This window comes from Eremomyces bilateralis (genome assembly GCF_010015585.1).
Source record: "Eremomyces bilateralis CBS 781.70 unplaced genomic scaffold P152scaffold_2, whole genome shotgun sequence".
Classification (NCBI taxonomy): domain Eukaryota; kingdom Fungi; phylum Ascomycota; class Dothideomycetes; order Eremomycetales; family Eremomycetaceae; genus Eremomyces; species Eremomyces bilateralis.
Window position 1 is genome coordinate 1,083,028 of NW_022985068.1, and position 17,779 is coordinate 1,100,806.

Consider the following 17,779-nt stretch of genomic DNA (forward strand, 5'->3'; position numbering starts at 1 on the left):
GATTTACAAGTACCATGAGCAACCTTCGAACATCTCCTGAGTCTTTCTCTCAAAAGACTGTCCCCGTTGGCTCCACCCACTCCTCCACCTAATATGGCGTCTCCGAAGCTTCCAAACCTCCTTGATTCGCTCAAGTCGGGCTCGAGTGGCGCTCGCGGTCGCGGACGGGGACGAGGAGGTAGTTCCACTGGAAGTCGTGGCCTCACGAAAGATCGGGTTATTCAGCGGACCGATCAGGATGCGCTCCTGTCTCGACTGAGTGCCGTGAAGATCGGGTACTTGGAAGATCGATTCGCGCATGCGTTCGTGGATGAGGAGCCGCCGAAGCGGTTCCCTATTATAAATCGAGGTAGTAAAGTCCCGAGGAATAGTCCGTAATATAAGCTGATTATTCATCAGGGACCTATGTTCGATCTATGGCAATTGACCGACTTGTCCAATCATTTGTAAAAGTCTCTCCTGACCAGAAGAAGCAAATCATTTCTCTTGGGGCTGGCTCTGACACTCGTTATTTCCGCTTAATCTTTTCCGACCCCTCTCTCAATCTGGTCTACCATGAACTGGACTTCAAGGAGAACACCCTGCCAAAGGTCTCTGCCATCCAGAAGAAACAGTCCTTGCTAAGTGCCATCACATCGCACAGGGACAACGCCACCACCGTTCGTATAGATGTCCACGAAGGGACGATCACTTCACAAGGCTATAATCTCCATGCCGTTGATCTTAGACAGTTCATAAACCCTTCAGATGCGCCCTCCCTTCCCAACCTTTCCCGAGATTGTCCCACTCTTCTTCTCTCCGAGTGCTGTCTTGTCTACCTGCAACCTTCCGAAGTCTCCTCTATCATCACCACCTTCAGTCAGCATCTGATCCCTCCACCTACTCCCATTTCTCTGGTTTTATATGAGCCGATCCGTCCGGATGACGCTTTCGGTCGCACCATGATTACAAACCTTGAGAACCGTGGCATCAGCATGCCTACTCTCACTGTATTCCCATCGCTGGCATCTCAGCGGGCACGGCTCGAAGAGGCAGGGTTCAACGGTGGCCAAAGTGCGGCGGATATTAAGTTCTTGTGGGAGCGATGGGTGGACGAGGGCGAGAAGGAGAGAGTCGCGGCACTGGAGATGATGGATGAAGTGGAGGAGTGGAACCTCCTGGCGCAGCATTACTGTGTCGCATGGGGTTGGAGATCGGCGGATAATGATCACGACGCATTCTTGCGCAGCTGGGGTAATCTTCCATTTCAGAACGACAAATGAATATTGATCCCAATCATTTCCCTCATCAGTCATGACATTAATTCTCACATGTCTTCGGCTCAGTCCATCCATCGATCCTCCTCCCAATTCCCGTTCCTGTTTGAATGCTTGTCAGTATGACTGGCAGCCTTTGAGGGTAATAATAGAGAGCACCAACCAGGTACCGTTCCTCCTGAAGTTCAAGTATCTATCCAGTAGGCCAACCAGGAGACCAAGCAGAAAGACGATGAACAGCACGAAGTCGTAGAATAGCAGTACGATCGTGATGCGATCCCAAGGTATGCTCTTTCGGTTGACCGTTAGCTATCGTCGGACCAGCGTTTCGCACCCTGAGAGTACCTCGTCCGAGAAATCCAAGCCCAAGTACGTATTCGACTCCCGTTCCGTTTCCGTTTCGTTGTCGGAATCCCTCTTGCCGAATCCATGTGCCGGCACCTTGCCGACATACATGCTGTTGTATTCCTTTACCGATTCCTGCCGGTATAATGCAACGACGGGGTCGACCAACCACCTCTTAGCTGCCCTAATCGGGTTAACAAGCGTATTCGCGCTGGATCGACCCGGCCCGGGTGGTCGCGCGACTTCCGCCCCCATCGTGACCCCGAGCGCGGTCTTTGTTGTCGTCGCCCTCCCTGTATCCTCGTCGTCCCACCAACACGACATGTCGTAGAGGACCATCATATCAGTGGCAACCGGCTCCCCATCCACCGTGACGCTCGAGATACTCCGTCGCTTGAGATCTCCCGCATCGTGTGCACTAAAAACGGCTTCTTCTTCGGAGGCAGGGTAGGTGGTGACGGCGACCTGCGTGCATGTTGGTCCGGAGCGGCTGAGGATCAGGCTCCCGAACTCATCGGTGCGGAAGACGGGGGGCGGGGCGGTGGTGATCGTGGTGAGGGTGGTCACCAGCGTGTAGGTGGCCGTGTAGATGACGACTTGAGCATCGGCGGCTTGGATCAAGGAGAGGATGATATAGAGCCATGTTCCGGCGTTCATCAGATGCCCAAGCATTGTCCTGACGGTGGAGTGGCGAAGTGAAAGTGAGGGAGCTGGAACCAAAATTTAGGAATGGCGTGGAGGTGTGTTGTGTCGGGAATGGAAATCGTTGGGCAAGGTGAATGGCGAAGGAACGATGCAAGCAACTTGACGGACTGTTAGACTGGCGATCGGGACTTTAACGGGTTTAAATAAATGAACAACTCCATCATTCGGTACTCACAGAGGGCGCATGATGCAGAAGTTTCAGGAACGTTTGCAGTTCTTCATTCACGGTTCAGCGACGTGAAAGAGTGAAGTCTTAAAAGCATATATACAAACCTGACCTTTGATCTCCAACGTCCCAGATCCATGAACCGTGACTCCTACATCATGTCAGCCGCCTTGTTGAAATTAACCGCCGACATCCCCGAACGGGCCGTCGCCACCCGATTTCATTCCTATCGCATCGTTCCAAAGCCATGATCTTCTGAACGTCACTCATATTCCCTTGAAGCTCATTTCCCCGGCTTTTCCCACACCAACGCAAACGTGCCCACCCAGCTCTTCACCTCCTCCCTTAGCTGCACAATCTCATGGATCTCCTCTCCCTCTTTCAAATACTCCTTGAACGCCGCGACGCTGCCGGGGTTCTTCCGGTTCCGCGCCTCCGCCGCCTCCTTGGCAGACTTGTCCACTTTCAGCGTGATGGAGACGGCGCGGTCGACGATCTCGGCCACGCGCGCGAAGTCGTCGGCGTCGAACCCGCGGGTCGTCATCGCGGGGGTCCCCATGCGGATACCACCCGGCTTCATGGCTGACTTGTCGCCTGGGACCGTGTTCTTGTTCGCGGCGACGCCAACGAGCTCGAGGACGCGTTCGACCCGGGCGCCGTCGACGCCCTTTTTCTTGAGATCGACGAGCACGAGATGGTTGTCCGTTCCGCCGGACACGATGTCGTAGCCTAACCCTCCCTGTTTCGTCGAGTCGCCCAGCCGGTCAGCGAGCGACTTGGCATTGCGAAGGACTTGCTCTTGATAGGTCTTGAACTCTGGCAGCTGCGCTTGCTTTAATGCCACAGCGAGGGCGGTGATGGTGTGGTTGTGCGGACCACCCTGGTGGCCAGGGAAGACCGAGGCGTTGATTTTCGACTCCAGATCCCACATGATCGGCTCCGAAGACTTGCCAGATTTGCTGGCCTTGGCCTCCGTCTTCACGCCTTTCCTGTAGAAGATCATGGCGCCTCGCGGACCCCGGAGGGACTTGTGGGTGGTCGTGGTGACGACGGCGGAATGAGCGAAGGGAGACGGAACCACACCCGCCGCGACCAACCCTGAGATATGGGCCATGTCAGCTAGGAGAAGAGCACCGGCCTTCTCGGCGATTGCGGCCATGCGCGAATAATCAATCAGGCGAGAATAGGCGCTCGTTCCAGCAATGATGATCTTGGGTCGATACAGCATGGCGTTCTCCTCGAGTTTATCGTAGTCGATCAGGCCCGTGGACTCATCCAGCCGGTAGGGAAAGGTCTCGAAGTACTTGGAGATCATCGAGATCTTCTTGCTAGGGATCTGATAGCCGTGCGAAAGGTGGCCACCATGGGGAAGGTCAAGTCCCATTATCCGGTCATGCGGCTCGAGCAGGGCAGAGTAAGCGTAGAGATTCGCCGGTGAGCCGGAAAGCGCTTTGGTTCACGGAATCAGCATATATCGTAGCCATTTCGGTCCAGTGTCCAATTGCTTACGCTGGACGTTAACTCCCCATTCATCCTCCTTCAAGCCAAAAGTCTCCAATGCTCTCCTCTGGCATAGCCTCTCGGCTTCATCGATAAACTCATTGCCACCATAGTATCGTGCCCCGGGATAGCCTTCTGAGTATTTGTCTACAAAAATTCAGGGTTAGCCAAGCTTCTTGGAAGGGTTCCTTGCTCGTGCGAGAGCTCAACATAAGATTTCGTCCGGAGACGGAGACGGCCTTCGTACTTTGCATTACGCTTCCTAAAGCATCGAGCACGGCTTGTGAAGTGAAATTTTCCGACGGGATAAGGTTGATGAAGTGCTTTTGTCTATCTCTCTCCTAGATAGCTGTAAGCTCATGCCTGGCGGAAGTCGAGCGCCAGTAGCTATACCTTCTGGACGATTTCGAAAACATCCGGATCGCCTTCTCGTAATGTCGCGGAGAGAACCTTTCAATTCGTAAGTGCCCATCCCACACGAATGCTTGCATCCTCCTCACCTTCTGCTGGCCCTCTGAGAATGTATGTCCCGCCCGACGATAGCTCGGCATCACGCCGCATTGCGAGGCAATTGGACGGCATCGTGGGCTGGAAAACAACGAGCGAGAAGCTCGACCGCATGTCCGAATCGACGCCATGACGGAAATGGCTTTTCGGTAGGAGAGGAGCGTGGGAGGTGAGGAAGTGAAGTCAATTCTCGGCAACCGATAGTATTAATTCGCATGCAGTTCAACACTCGTCACTCGCACGGGAGCATCAGATGTTGCTCAGGCCAGGCCATAACCCTAGTAAAATTATGTGGGGTGGCACTAAACGTCACCGCCCTCAGAACTGAACTGCACAAAGTAAACAATGGAATGTAGACAAAGGCAGCCATCACTACTGCGGTAGGTAGGTAGATGTGAAGAATAAATTGCAGATAATCTACGCGGATAATCTATACAAAGACGCTCGAATTCGAGGGTCATTGGTATCGCCCTATCCTGACGAGAATAGGTCACTATGGGCCCAGCCCTCTCATCTTGCCCGCATCCATACGACCGCTATTCCTTGATCTCCTGTTTATGGAAGACATCTATGTATATAGCCATCAGCGAATCCGAGGATTTCCAAAGACTTGCTGTAATCGACCTACTCGGAATTTCTGGCATCCAACTCGCCCTTGACTTGCAGAAGAACTCGCCCTTCGGAGGGAGTGCTTCAGGGTCATCTAGACTACCAACACAGATGTATCGGAAACTCTGTTGGACTTGTTCCTGACAGCCGTTAGAATTGGATCCCGGAGATCATTTAGAAGAGATGATACCCCGTATTCGAGGATATAACTCCCGCAGTGGTCGCAGAATTCCCGGGTGACTCCTGAGGCTTCATCCTTGAACTCTTTGGGGGTGCCTTTCGTATATTTGAAGGCGTCTTTAGCAACCTTCGAAGTCAAGCCATAGGTAGTTCCGAATGCTTTCTAGTAATCGTAAGGAAAGAACCACATTCTCAGTTCGAAGAGATAGAAGACCTTGCAGTTTTTACAATGGCAAACCGACGTTCGAGCATCGTCAGGCGAGTCCAGTTCCAGCTTGTAAGCCAAGCGACGGCAGAAGCAAGACCCAGTAAGCTCCATTTTTGCAAAATACAGGTGTCTACTAATATAAAAACTGCGAGCAGGCAGTCGACTAGATACGGATGCTTTTACAAAGCTCGCCGGCAAAGGAATGGGATGTCGTATTGCAGGGTATAATTACGTCACTATTGCATGTTACTACTATACCAAGGTTCATGTAACTCAAGACGTGAATTCAGAGTCGGCTGAATATTGTAGAAATTACCGGAATTATATACAATCATGAACAATCCACCTTTATGTTTCCTCGCGGGCTAGGAGCGACTTGGTGGCTTTTGCAGCCATTGGACGTCATCTATCCCGGTTGTATCCCATCAAACGCCTCACAATATATCATACACATAACCGAGAGGTATCAACGTGAACGCGAAGCAAACTCGATCCAAAACGGGGCCACACAATCAGAACCCTCGGAACGGATCACTCCCCTCAAACTCATCGGCGTACACTCCACCGACCCGCCTTGGGTCACTTCCACTGGCACTCCACTGACTCCCATTCCTCCTGGTCCCCACTCCAATTCCCGTGCCCTTCCCCTTCCCGCCAAAATAGCCATTCATCCCATGCCCCCTTTCCGGGCCCCCAAGGAACCTCCCACTCTCTTCACTCCCTCTTCCGCTCCACATCCCCCCTCCAGCACTCACCGTCCCCCTCCCCTCCACAAACGCCTCCATCCGCACCGTCCCCGGATTCGGTCCGAGCGCCTCGAAGAAGTTGTTCGGCAGCATACTGCTGCGATTGCTACTCCCCTCGCTCGACCGCCCCGCTCCGCCGAACCCGGCGATCGACGGGCTCGCCAAGGCGCTGCTGGGCTGGCTGCCGCCGCCGAAGCTGGATGGCAGGGTATGGACGCCGTTCAGCGTCAGTGGGCCGGGTCGAGATGACCGGGAGGTCCGTCCGCTCGATGGCGCGTGCCAGGTGCCGTACTCTTTGGCCGAGGTGCTCGTGTTGAGGCGCCGGGAAGGAGGTGGCCCAGCTGCAGACATATTGAGAGCGTTGGTATTGCTGGCGCTTGGTGCGCTGCTGCCGACTTCTTCCGCTTTCAGAAACGGTGGTGCGTCGCAGTCCGATGCATTCGTAGGGACGGCCCATGGAATGAACTTGTCGGGGGGGTTGCTGGTGGTCGGTGAAGGCGTGCCAGGCCCACCTCGCACGGTGGCACTGTACGACGGCCCACTGGATCCGGAATACCCGGAATACCCGGAATACCCGGTTGTCGGCACTGGCCCGGGATTCGTGACGCTGCGCTCATACGAGCCCCAGCCACGGTTGACTGGCGGGATGCGAGGGCCCGTCATGCTGCGTTTGCGGCCGTGTCGCTCGGGTGCGTGCGTGTGAAACCGCGGGATGGTAGGAGCGTCGGCTGCATCGGAAATGAGTGCATCAGCAGTGGAAATGGGAGGCGGGGGAGCGGTTCCGGTGCCTTGCTGCTGTCGGGAACCGGGCATGGGGCGTTTGCCCTTGGCGAGGAGGACGCTGTCGCGGATAGGACCGCCACGACGAAGGGATGGGGCGGGCCCCCGAGAAATAGGCGGCGGGGAAGCGGAAACGTCGTCATGGGTGTCTGGGATCTGGGGCATTGGCGGCGCTCCAGGGAAGCTGCCTGCTGCAGCTGAGCTTGGGAGGTTGTTGATGGCGAGGTTCAGGTTTGGTAGGTTTGCTAATTCGGGAGCGCCTGTGGCTGAATGAGATAAGAACGATAGCGCAGTGAGCCATAAGTAATGTCGCTCTGACGTCGTAGCAGTGAACTTGAGAGCACGGGCGGGGGTGAGAATCAGGATCGAGCGGTTGAAGGGAACGCCGGTTGCACCCTTGGGAAGGGGGGTGTCATCCTTGACATCCAACACCGACTGAATGGTTACTGCTCGTTTGTTAGTCGTCCGGTTGGGGGGTGTACGGATGAGGATGGAACTTACATTTCCTCCCGCTCTTCCCCAGCAGCGCGTTTCCGCTGGTCGGCTGTTTGCTGCTCCACATGATCGCTCGCTCATATGGACTCAACCACACCCATCTTTTATGTCTCTGGCCCCCAGAGCCGCTCATCACGCCGCTCACAGCGCCGCCGTCCTCAATTCCGCGGACTTCTGCTAGCTCAGCTTGTGCCTGAGCTTGAGAGCTCGCGACGCCGAAGCTCTTTCGTCTGCGAACATATTTATACATCCACTCCCCCACCATTGTCTGTGCAATGGCCTCCACAACACTTGCTTGCCCTGCTGGGGTCTCGACGCCGGCACTGCCCTGCGGTGGATGCGTAGCCACTTCGTGATCTGTAGTTCGTAGCTGTTCTCGCGATGGCCGAGCATCCCTCGCAGTTCTACGAGCCGACCCGTGTGTGAACTTGGAATGCTGATAGCTCGCCATATTGGATGGAAGAGGAGGTACTTGAGGAGTCAGTTCAACTGGACTGTCAAGCGGGCTGTGGGCGCCGCCTGAAAGAGGAGGAGATCGGCTGCGCGCTTGGTGCGAGCTCCCCACAGGCCGAGTCATATGAACCGCGGAGCGGGTCTTCCTTAACGAGTCGCGCCGCTGCAGCGGACGAGGTGGCGCCGCACGACGTCCTGCGAACGAGGATGTCACACTACGGGGAGTAGGCGATTGAGAGCCTTCAGATTTGCTTTTGCCGCCGCTGAAGACCCGACGACTCGATCCACGATTGGGGACAGGGAACGGCGGTGGACGTGAGGCTCCTGCCATGGTTGTTGTTGTCGTCATCGTGGCCACAGAGCTGCTCGCGACACTCCCTATGCTGGGGGAGCGGCTACGGATATGCGCGTTAGTACCGGAGTGGATCATTGCCGAACGACGGATGGATGGCTGCCGGGTTATCGAGCCTGAGGCAGACCGCATTGATTTCGCAACTTTGTTCGGCCGTTCAAACGATGATCTCGTCGATGCAGAGAACGAGGGCCTCTCCGGCTGAGACGCTTCTGGATAAGTGCCATAGGAAGTCTCATCAAAGTCAGATTCATCATGCGATCGTGACAGGACTTCGTTCTCTTCAGGCACAGGCGTAGGGAAGTTCAGGGCGCGTGCAACTTTCCCTCGGCCTTGCGCGACAGGCGTCTGGTACTGCGATCTCTTTGGCGAATCGTCTTCGCTCAGCTCATTGTCTGATCGCGCCTCTGATTCATCATCGAGCCCGTTAAAACCAGCAAATAGGCTGCTGTCGCGGAAAGGTCGCCTGATAATGTCTCCTTTCACGGTCCGAGCAAGAGGACCGTTATCATTGTTACCTGGATAGCGGTCCTCAGTTTGAAGGTCATCGGGAATCCTTGGGACTGGTGGAGCATCGTCTTCAGATGTGTATACTGCTGCAGGCTTCTTTCCAGCGGCCACCGAACCAAATACGCGCCCACCGCTCTTGGCGAGTTCGGGTGTTGGTGGCTGGGAAGATATGGCAGAGGGAAGAAGATGAGCTGGGAGTCTTGCGAGTCTTTGGTCGATCCTGATGGGGTCGGTTTGCATTGAAACGGACATCATTGGAACGACAGTCTCGAACGTCGTCTGACAGCTCACGTTCTTCGTCCCAGGAGGCAAGACAACAGATTGCAGAGAGGTTGGCCTAGAGCCGTCCGGAGGATGGATGGCAATTGCTGGGACGAACATCGGGGTGGGGACAGGAGGGGGAAGTCGAGTTGGCTCGGTGGGCATCCTTTCCTTTGCGATTTCTTCCACCTCGGTTTGGGTAGACATTGAAACCATTTCTGGCTTCGGTGGAGGCAGAGGTGGCAGTCGGGTCGGAGTCAGAGGGACAGCCTGCAGATCTGTAGGCTCTTCTACCTGTTCTTCGTGTTCGGGGATGGCGGCATGAGTCGGGCTAGGGGGTGGACTCAATTTCGGTGTAGCAGGTGGACTCAAAGGCTCCTCCAGAGTTTGAATGGCAGTGGAAACCATTACAGGTGCCGGTTTCTGCGGCTCTGCCTCCGCGGTAGGTGTAGGAGAGGCGCTGTTCTCTTCAGCCACCGCCTTAGTGGGCTCACCATCCGCCACCATGCCGAGTTCCAGGATATCGGTTGCTGTGGACTTTTCTTCGTCTATCCATCCGATTTTGGGAGATGGTGGAGGGGAGAATTGAGTGCTGGCTTCAACATAATTTGTTGCCGGTGCTGGAACGTTCTGAAGCTCTTGTTGTGGCTCTTCCACAGGAGGTGCTTCAAAGACTGGTGGTCGGTTGCACGGCAGCCCGCAGGTCCTGCAGACGCCATCGTCAACACCATCGTCAACACCATCAACGTCAACGGGCTTCATTTCGCCCTCCAAGCGTTCTTGCTCGGAATCGGTGGTCTTCTGCATGGATGTCGAATCGTCCACATTTCTGAGGAGGTCTAGTCTTGCCGACTCGCGCTTCTCGTGGACTGATCGTTTGGGGCGTACGCTCTCGATGGTAAATGTCGGGCTTGGAGTTGATCGTACCATCGTCTCAAACCGAGCGACTTCTTTAAGGACCCGACTATCGCGTTTTGTATGTCTACGCACGCTATCGCCTTCTTCTCCAGAAACCTCTTCTATTGACTCGATAGGATGCTCAGAGCCCCCTGTGTCGATTGAAAAGCCTCGCTCGTCGTCCCGCAGCGCTGGAAGAACCATGTCCTTCGGCAATGCGGTGTCACCATTCGATTCATGCGGGGCATTGTCATGATGTTGGGCCTCTTGCGTCATGTGTCCAATCGGAGATATCATCGAGTTCCTCGAAGGCATTTCGCCAGTAATGCCTAATATTCTTTTTGCCTTCTCGTCGACCCAGCCCATCATACTACTCATTCTGCTCTCTCTGGCCCTCTTAGCGCGGAGCTCCCGCAACTCCAATTCTGTGAACTCATCTTCATCCTCTTCAAGGTCGAGATCGGCATAATCTTCGTCTTCCTCGTCGAAGTTGTCCAGGTTCAGCTCGTCGGCTAAACTGAGACCGTTGGCGAGTTTCATTGAGGCGTTGGAAGTTGTCGAGAACCGATTTAATGCGGCCCTCAGACTTCGCTGGCTGGCAGATGACATGTTCCGGGAGTGCTTTCTCTGTCTCTTCTTACTAGGACTCTGGCTTTTCACACTCATGCCATCGCTTTCGTTTCCGAGGCCGGAATCTCGGGTGTCCTCGTCCTCCGAGTCGGCGTGGCGTCCGTTGACGTTAACATCACCGTTACCAGCATGTGCAACAAGCTCGTCAAGGACGCTCCGCAGCCTACCTTCAGCCACATGAGCACGTCGTTCAAGACGCTTCTGCTCGCCGGTCCATCCGCTCCTTTCACGCTGCAGCTCTGCAAACTCTCGTTGAAGGTCATCCTCGCGGTCCTTGTAGCGCTTGTTCGAATCCTCGAGCTTCGATTTTAAATCGCGGTTGGTATCTTTGAGCTCGTCGCGTTCCTTCACGAGTTCTTCTAGAGCAGATACGGTACTCTGTTCGATTTGTTGAAGCTGGCGTTTGACGTTGCGGTGATCCCGGCCTTGAGAGCTCAGTCGCTGACTCAATTGTTCATTGTCCGACTTGGAATCCGATAAGGTAACTTCGAGATCGGTAATGAGAGCATCCCGTGCATCGACATCTCGGCGGAGAGAAAGGATCTCGGACACAAGCGACGCATGTAACGTTGGAGTGAACCTCCGTGGGTCCAGAATCGATATTGACTCGTTAATCGTGGGGTAGCCGCCTTCCGTTGAGTTGGATGGCTGTAACGGAGGGGACGAGGGTGCCCCAGGCCCATGAGAGGAGATCATTGGAGTATCTCTAGATATCCCTTCTCTTTCGTATTCGTAAGAGTGTGAAGTAGTTCTTCCTCTTGAAGACCCGCTTACAGACATTTGATGCTGCTTGGCAGGCTTAAACGTTACAAACTTCTGCAATCAAAATGGATGGTGCGCATTCATTAGCGCCCGGTTGATTTGCACATCGCCTAACTATTGTCTCGAACGGTTAGCATTGTACTTTCAAGGAGGGACAAATCCGACTTGAGCCCTTCCCAAGCCCTGATGTGACGATTTCCAACCGCATGCTCCAAATGTACGCGAGGGGGTGGTACTGAGGAACCAACTAACATTCGCAATGATGATTTCTCACCAAGCATGCTGCAATATCACTACAACCGGGTAGAGCTTGGAATGAGGTCCCTCAACATCCAAAGGTCTCAGTATTAGACACTTGGACGCGTGCCGAAATATCGAAGTATATGGTCGAAAGAAACTTTTTTTAGGGTTCGAGAGGGAACGATGGAACGATAATAGCTTCCGCTTCCTGTAACAATAGGCACGGCCAAGTCAGCTTCCAGGTACATCTCGTTAATTTTTGGAAAGCGGTGAAGTAGGTATTCTGAAGCAAATGAAGAGGGCATGCGGTGATAAGCGGAATTCTGATCCGCTTCGCAACATCTAACGCGACAATTCTTCGATTTGGACGAAGTTAAGGGCATCACATCATAATATGCGAAAAGAAAGCTGCGCACACCTTGGTTGTATCAATAACACGACTCTGGGGTTCTGGATTACTTCGAGAAGCGCTCCAAAGCTGGCTGGATCAATATGCCGTCTAGGACCCTGGTTTCCACAACGGCTGCTGTCCGACCCCGAAAAGGAAATGGAAAAAGCGTGGGACCGATCGAAAGTGAACCCGTCGTTGGTAGCCAAACGTGACAGCGCCTTGAAAAACAATGAAAGGATCGCGAAAGTGTCGACCAGCAATTGGACTCTATCGACAAGAAAGACCACGGATGAGAAGGAGAAGAGATTCGCGCTCGTTCATGAACGACGTCTTTGGATGATCGATCCTTGACTCGGTCGGTCTAGCGTTATGCACGATCTCCCCATAGCTAACATTCTTCCTGGGCGCTGTCCCTCCTCGAAAGTCCTCAAATCCTGAAGTCTAGCACCTAGCAGCTCGCGTCCAGAGTGCTCGTCCTCCCCGGGACCCCGATACGTCGAGCAGCGCATCCCGCGTCGGCGCATTTTCCCTCCAATCCAACGAAACAGGGGGGAGGGATACACAGTGGGAACCGGAGGCGCCACACCGGCAGGGCATGGGCTCCTGAGTCCTGCACGTTGCCTGGCTCTGGTTGCTGGGATTTGCCCCTGTCTATCTTCGTGGACACTCAAGTACTCGACAGGCTGCCAGATACGGCAGGCAGCACGCCTGCAGCAAAGTGCCCAGTTGGGTGAGGGGCCGGATAATGACATGGAGCACCAGATCGAAAATTGGCAAATCGGCCGTCAAGCCGTCAAAAGGAAATGAATGAGTGCCCCGCTGGCTCCATAATACCAATACCGATCCAACGCCTTGGGGCCACTAATCACTTGACACCGTCACGAACCACAGCCGCGTTATTGGATCTTTGATGTGTTTCAAGTTTCAACAGCACAAGCCGCTCCAGTCATTGTCTTCGTCCCTTTCAGCCGTCAGACAGTCATGAAGAGCAGCGTGTTTCACTGTTTCTCATCAGTGTGGTGCGCCGTTCCAACCGTGATTGTCGTTCAACCTCTGACATGTAGTTATATTACCAGATACTGATATTCGAAAATAGACGCAATCCAGAATCCGAGGACAAAACCCCCTTGATTTTTTTGAGGTACTGAAGCCTTCCATCCCAGTCAGGGGACCGTTCGTTAAGGGATATTGCATGAATATCCTTTCCCGATTGATGATCAATTTCGAGACCGTGCTAAGGCCTAACGACTTTGGTTACTTATGACAAGGGCTGCCTTAGGGGACAAGGGGAGCAACAGCCCGAGTCGTCCGAGCTCTCCAGTCTAGGCGCCACCAAATTCGTCGCAAGGTTGAAGGGGAATCAGGGTGATCACTCGATCCGGCTCGAAGTTTCACCAGCTGCCACAAGTCAACGCAGGGGAGCCACTCGTTGCTTTGCAATTTAGAGATATTTCTCTCAACTTATAAGACTCGTTGAGACGAGAAATAGTGTGCAAATCGGAGGAAGAATCCCATCCAGTCCCTGGCTTTTCGAAATATTCCGTAGAGGATGAGATTTCGAAGCATTGTTTGCGGGCGGGCCCAACTATATGCTCGAGTCAAGAGATATCCAATGGTTACAAACCATCGGTTGGTGGCTGCCATTCTTGGAGAGCGCGGGTAACTCGCCATCTTCCGGCACAAGCTGCCACTGCGCCGGTGCCAACATGGCGTTGCTTCGCATCCTGGAAGCTGGATACTACATAGTAACGTAGTACTACGTAAGTTGCTAACGGTCGTGTTCGTTGGAATGGCGCTCGTGGTATCGGGAATGTATAAGGAATGCCGAATGAGGAGTGAGGACCGATGAAGTGAGGAAGTGATGGTGATGGGAGTGGCATCACATCGGCCTGCCCACGACCTGCCATTCCCGATATCACCCCCCGGCGCCCACCATAACTGGTCAACGGATCACACGTGAGCCTGTCCGCATGGGATACAGTGATCGCACACTCTCAGTGAGAACCATGGCCTAACAGGACTCAATTATAGGAGGGGTTAGTTGAAACCCCATGTAGCGGACACGGCCAAAGGAAATAAGCAAAACAGATCGTCACAATGCATATGCAGGTTAGATGTGATCAGAACGTGATTGCCAGGCTTCGTTTTCAAATTCGACCAGGCCAGGGATTTAAACGAAGTCTCAGAGATCTAAAGACTCTAAACCCGACCCTGGAGAGGCTCAGCGGAGAGCCGTAGAGGACGCGAGCAACAGACTGGACTTCGCGATGGAGAGGCGTGATGAACAGAACTTTGTTGAGTTGCTAACATTCCGGTGTCGACACTCGACATCGTCCACCCGCGAATTCAACCTGTTTGACTGCGTTGTTTGCTAACACTGTGACCAAGATCCATACATAGTAGTACATTTGGAAATAATGCCATTGTGCAGAAGCTCAAGACCTTGGTCAAGGGGTCGAGTGCATTCGATATATCGGATCGTAGGCTGGCCTGGGAGCATATGGACGGGAGTCGGGACCGGTCTGATAGAATGATGCACATTGCACAGTGCTCTGCAGGTCCCAACGGATGTCGGATAGGGCAAGCGAATAGAAGGGAGCATTAGGATATATGACAGTTGATTGAGACTTATATTTGGCTTTCCCATGCAAATAACATGTTCGGCAGTTCAGGCTTGTGCTTGTGATCGCCAGCCTCTTCGACTTCATACGGGTAGTTTCACTTATCAGAGTGGCTTTAAGGTGTGGGAGTTCATCATTAGCTGAACAAGTAGAATAATTCCGAATAATTCCGTCTCCTTGATTGACTTTTTAACACATCGCATGCCTGATGCCTCCCGTTGGCGGTCGCAGGCCCTGTAGCTGGGGTTTTGGAGATGTTGAAATCCCTTATCGATAAGAATTTTTCATCCTCCCCAGTCCCCATCTGATTTCGGCTGGAACACATCAGAGTCTGTGAATACGAACACGCAAGATTGGAATTTGTTAGCCGCATGATTTTATGCATACGCAGTAGTCCTGGAAGACTTAATTCTCTTCTATTTCGTTTTATCTTCCCGCCTAACCCATACCGACCGGCGCAATGACATCATCAGAGGAAACATTGCCTGTTGCTGCGGTATCACTGAGAATCGATGAGGCCGCTGAGCGTGCAGCTCAAGGGGATGTGAAAGCAGAATTATCTTCTTCCGAAAGTCCTGAGCAATCCTCAAAGAGTCCAAATACCAAGGATGTTGACCGCGATGCCTTCGTTCCCGCCCTTCCACCGCTTCTGGCGGACGCTGGAGAGAAGTCCATCGACGAGCAGCTCAAAGACCTTCAGTCCCATCCTATGTTCATGAAATCCCTACCCAATGAACCCAATGAATTTGTCGAAGCTCTCCAGGCTATGGCCTACGAGGGCACTCGTGCCGAAGTCGCGGCCAACTTCCGGGAACAAGGCAATGATTGCTTCAAGACGGGCCACTGGCGGAATGCTGCGGAATTCTACACCAAGGCCATTGACCACCTGATAAATGGTACGAGTGAAGATGGCCAGAAGAGTGATGAAAAGGGCAATTCCGCACCACAGGAGGAGGAGGTAGAAGAAGCAGAGATCGAGCTTCCTCGTCTTGAAAACGGGGAGCCGGTACTATCACCTGAAGAGGAGAAGAAGGTCGAACATGCACATTTACTAGCTTGTTTATTGAACCGGTCCTTATGCAATCTGAAGTTGCAGAACTTCCGATCGGCCTCATTGGATGCTAGACAAGCCCTTGTACTTGACCCATCCAGTCTCAAAGGCTATTATCGGGTTGCATTGGCGCACTACCATCTTTCCGACCCGAACGGTCCTTCGGCTACTCCCCTAGATCATTTAAAGAGCTCCAAGGAGGCGGCGAATAAAGGGCTGAAGGTACATCCGAGCGACAGAGACCTGGTAGCCCTGTCCGAGAAGCTTCATGCACGCGAGAAACAGATGTATGACAAGGGGCAGAAGAAAATCCAACAGCAGCAGAAGAAGTTCACCAAAACCGCTATTCTCAAAGCTGCTCTCACTTCAAGAGGCTGGGTCATAGCGGATACGGGGCAAAGACACGGACGACCGGACCTTGAGGATGCAGAGATCCGTCTAGACGACCCCAACGACCCGAAAAGCGAGCTAAGCCTTCCATTGCTTGTGCTCTACCCATTAGCAGCGCAGTCGGACTTTTTGAAACAAGTGTCAGAAGCCACCAAGATCGGTGAAGTTATAGGTACTGTGCTTGAAGAGCGGCCGTTCTGGGATACCAACGCAGAGTACGCCCCCGAAGCCACTGAGTGTTATGCGGAGAGTGCCAAAGGGAGCATGCTGAAGTTGGGGAGGAAAGTGAAGTTGGAATCGGTGCTTGCTGGCGGAAAAGTGGTGTTGAAGGATGGGATGCTAACTCTTCATGTCGTCCCTAAATCCGGGGTTGACAGCTGGCTTGAAGAGATTAGAAAAAGACGACAATGAGCGTCTGCCTGAATGTCTCTCAAGTGAGTCCGGGATGGGATTATCCTATATCCTCGCCGGGGATGATGAGAACATCTTCGCTGGCGCATACGTCCACCCTCATCTACCTTACTCCACATCGATCTCGTACGTGTTGGGTTGACCTTCTGGTACAACATCCAACACTTATCAAAGACTAATTGTTGAGCATAAATGCTGCTTATCCCATTGCTGTATGGGTCAGCACAAAGCAATCTCAAGTATAAGGGCGGCTCTACGCTCTCTACGGACACGTTTGCCTTGATTCTCATTACACCATCATTCAGATCACTTTTGATAATTCCCCACGCCCGTCGCTCGACAGATCATTTCGCTACGCCCCGTCGCTATGCTCCTCTCCCTTGTCTATACCCGACTGCCTTAGTTGGATCTCCCTCCGCTCTACATCAATCCTCGAGACCCTCATAATGGTGACGGGAAACAGGACACGCTCTCGCCCCAAAAAGCATACTTCGCGAGATTCCGCGTACTACGAATCGCTCTATGCCGACGACCTGACCCTAGCGTTGCGCCCCATCACAGACGCGACCGAACAAGGAGTTCGCAAGGCGTGGAGGAAGTGGACAGAGTATGTGCTCTACGACAGGAATTCTCATGGTTCAACTACTTATCGCTCTGATCAGATATTGTTCACTCCGAGTCCTTGACCCGATCCTTATATGCAAGCAGAGAACAAATCCCTCCAGAATGAAATACGCAAGCTTCAGGAAACCATCATCGACCTTTCTGAGCAGAGAGGCCAGAAATCGAGCCTAACATCATCGTCACCGCCTTCGACTGGTGCTCGGTCATAGTCCTCGTTATTCACGGGACGATCATCTATATCGCCGAACAGCTCAGCGTCGTAGCAGAGAATCGCAAATCCAAGTTAGCTACCCGGAGTGAAATCGATCTATCTCATTGCTATGGCCCGGTCCCCACGGAGGCATCGAAGATCAAGGAGCGGATGACAACAGCCTTGCATGCATACCAGGTGACCAAGGATGTACAGCCCGTAGCGATTATCAAAACCAATAGGGACCTTCACCGCGTCCGTGTGGTAGCACGGAATGAGCAAGACGGAGAACCCATCCGTGGAAACCCCCAATGGCTCGATAGTCATTTCGAAGGCGGGCGATTACGAGGAGAGCAATAGTACCCGGTAAAGGCGGACAGGGTGGACAAGCTCAAAATCATGAATAAAATGCGAACGGCCCTCAAGGACGGCTTGGAACAAGAACTCAGTAAAGAAAACCAAGTGACGATCATGAGAATCGCTACACTCGGGAAACCAG

At 53.3% G+C, this 17,779-nt stretch overlaps 7 protein-coding genes across 7 annotated transcripts; 3 read left to right on the forward strand and 4 right to left on the reverse strand.

Annotated features, from left to right (window-relative positions):
- Window positions 1–66: 66 nt before the first annotated feature.
- Window positions 67–1,262, forward strand: P152DRAFT_428415 (leucine carboxyl methyltransferase; the record flags this gene model as incomplete). The annotated part of the gene is made up of 2 exons (XM_033677328.1): window positions 67–352; window positions 400–1,262. The coding sequence occupies exons 1-2, from the start codon at window positions 94–96 to the stop codon at window positions 1,260–1,262; spliced, it is 1,122 nt and encodes a 373-aa protein (XP_033538018.1). The 5' UTR covers window positions 67–93.
- Window positions 1,263–1,321: 59 nt separating this feature from the next.
- P152DRAFT_470416 (uncharacterized protein) lies at window positions 1,322–2,273 on the reverse strand (the record flags this gene model as incomplete). Its single annotated transcript, XM_033680973.1, has 3 exons — window positions 1,322–1,358; window positions 1,420–1,547; window positions 1,602–2,273. 3 exons carry the CDS (start codon window positions 2,271–2,273, stop codon window positions 1,322–1,324), a joined length of 837 nt encoding a protein of 278 aa, XP_033538019.1.
- A 241-nt stretch (window positions 2,274–2,514) lies between these two features.
- Window positions 2,515–4,610, reverse strand: P152DRAFT_492571 (mitochondrial serine hydroxymethyltransferase; the record flags this gene model as incomplete). The annotated part of the gene is made up of 5 exons (XM_033682185.1): window positions 2,515–3,921; window positions 3,982–4,119; window positions 4,220–4,313; window positions 4,366–4,422; window positions 4,473–4,610. 5 exons carry the CDS (start codon window positions 4,608–4,610, stop codon window positions 2,756–2,758), a joined length of 1,593 nt encoding a protein of 530 aa, XP_033538020.1. The 3' UTR covers window positions 2,515–2,755.
- Window positions 4,611–4,876: 266 nt separating this feature from the next.
- On the reverse strand, window positions 4,877–5,635 carry P152DRAFT_454659 (uncharacterized protein). The gene is made up of 4 exons (XM_033678629.1): window positions 5,483–5,635; window positions 5,279–5,431; window positions 5,108–5,228; window positions 4,877–5,047 (listed from the first exon to the last, which is right to left on the reverse strand). Exons 1-4 carry the CDS (start codon window positions 5,585–5,587, stop codon window positions 5,016–5,018), a joined length of 411 nt encoding a protein of 136 aa, XP_033538021.1. The 5' UTR covers window positions 5,588–5,635; the 3' UTR covers window positions 4,877–5,015.
- A 132-nt stretch (window positions 5,636–5,767) lies between these two features.
- On the reverse strand, window positions 5,768–11,809 carry P152DRAFT_121653 (uncharacterized protein). The gene is made up of 3 exons (XM_033673709.1): window positions 11,615–11,809; window positions 7,504–11,476; window positions 5,768–7,448 (listed from the first exon to the last, which is right to left on the reverse strand). The coding sequence occupies exons 2-3, from the start codon at window positions 11,378–11,380 to the stop codon at window positions 5,989–5,991; spliced, it is 5,337 nt and encodes a 1,778-aa protein (XP_033538022.1). The 5' UTR covers window positions 11,381–11,476; window positions 11,615–11,809; the 3' UTR covers window positions 5,768–5,988.
- A 1,579-nt stretch (window positions 11,810–13,388) lies between these two features.
- On the forward strand, window positions 13,389–13,912 carry P152DRAFT_454660 (uncharacterized protein). Its single transcript, XM_033678630.1, has one exon. It carries the CDS (start codon window positions 13,583–13,585, stop codon window positions 13,745–13,747), a length of 165 nt encoding a protein of 54 aa, XP_033538023.1. The 5' UTR covers window positions 13,389–13,582; the 3' UTR covers window positions 13,748–13,912.
- Window positions 13,913–14,946: 1,034 nt separating this feature from the next.
- Window positions 14,947–16,689, forward strand: P152DRAFT_121674 (uncharacterized protein). Its single transcript, XM_033673710.1, has one exon. It carries the CDS (start codon window positions 15,075–15,077, stop codon window positions 16,464–16,466), a length of 1,392 nt encoding a protein of 463 aa, XP_033538024.1. The 5' UTR covers window positions 14,947–15,074; the 3' UTR covers window positions 16,467–16,689.
- Window positions 16,690–17,779: the final 1,090 nt, after the last annotated feature.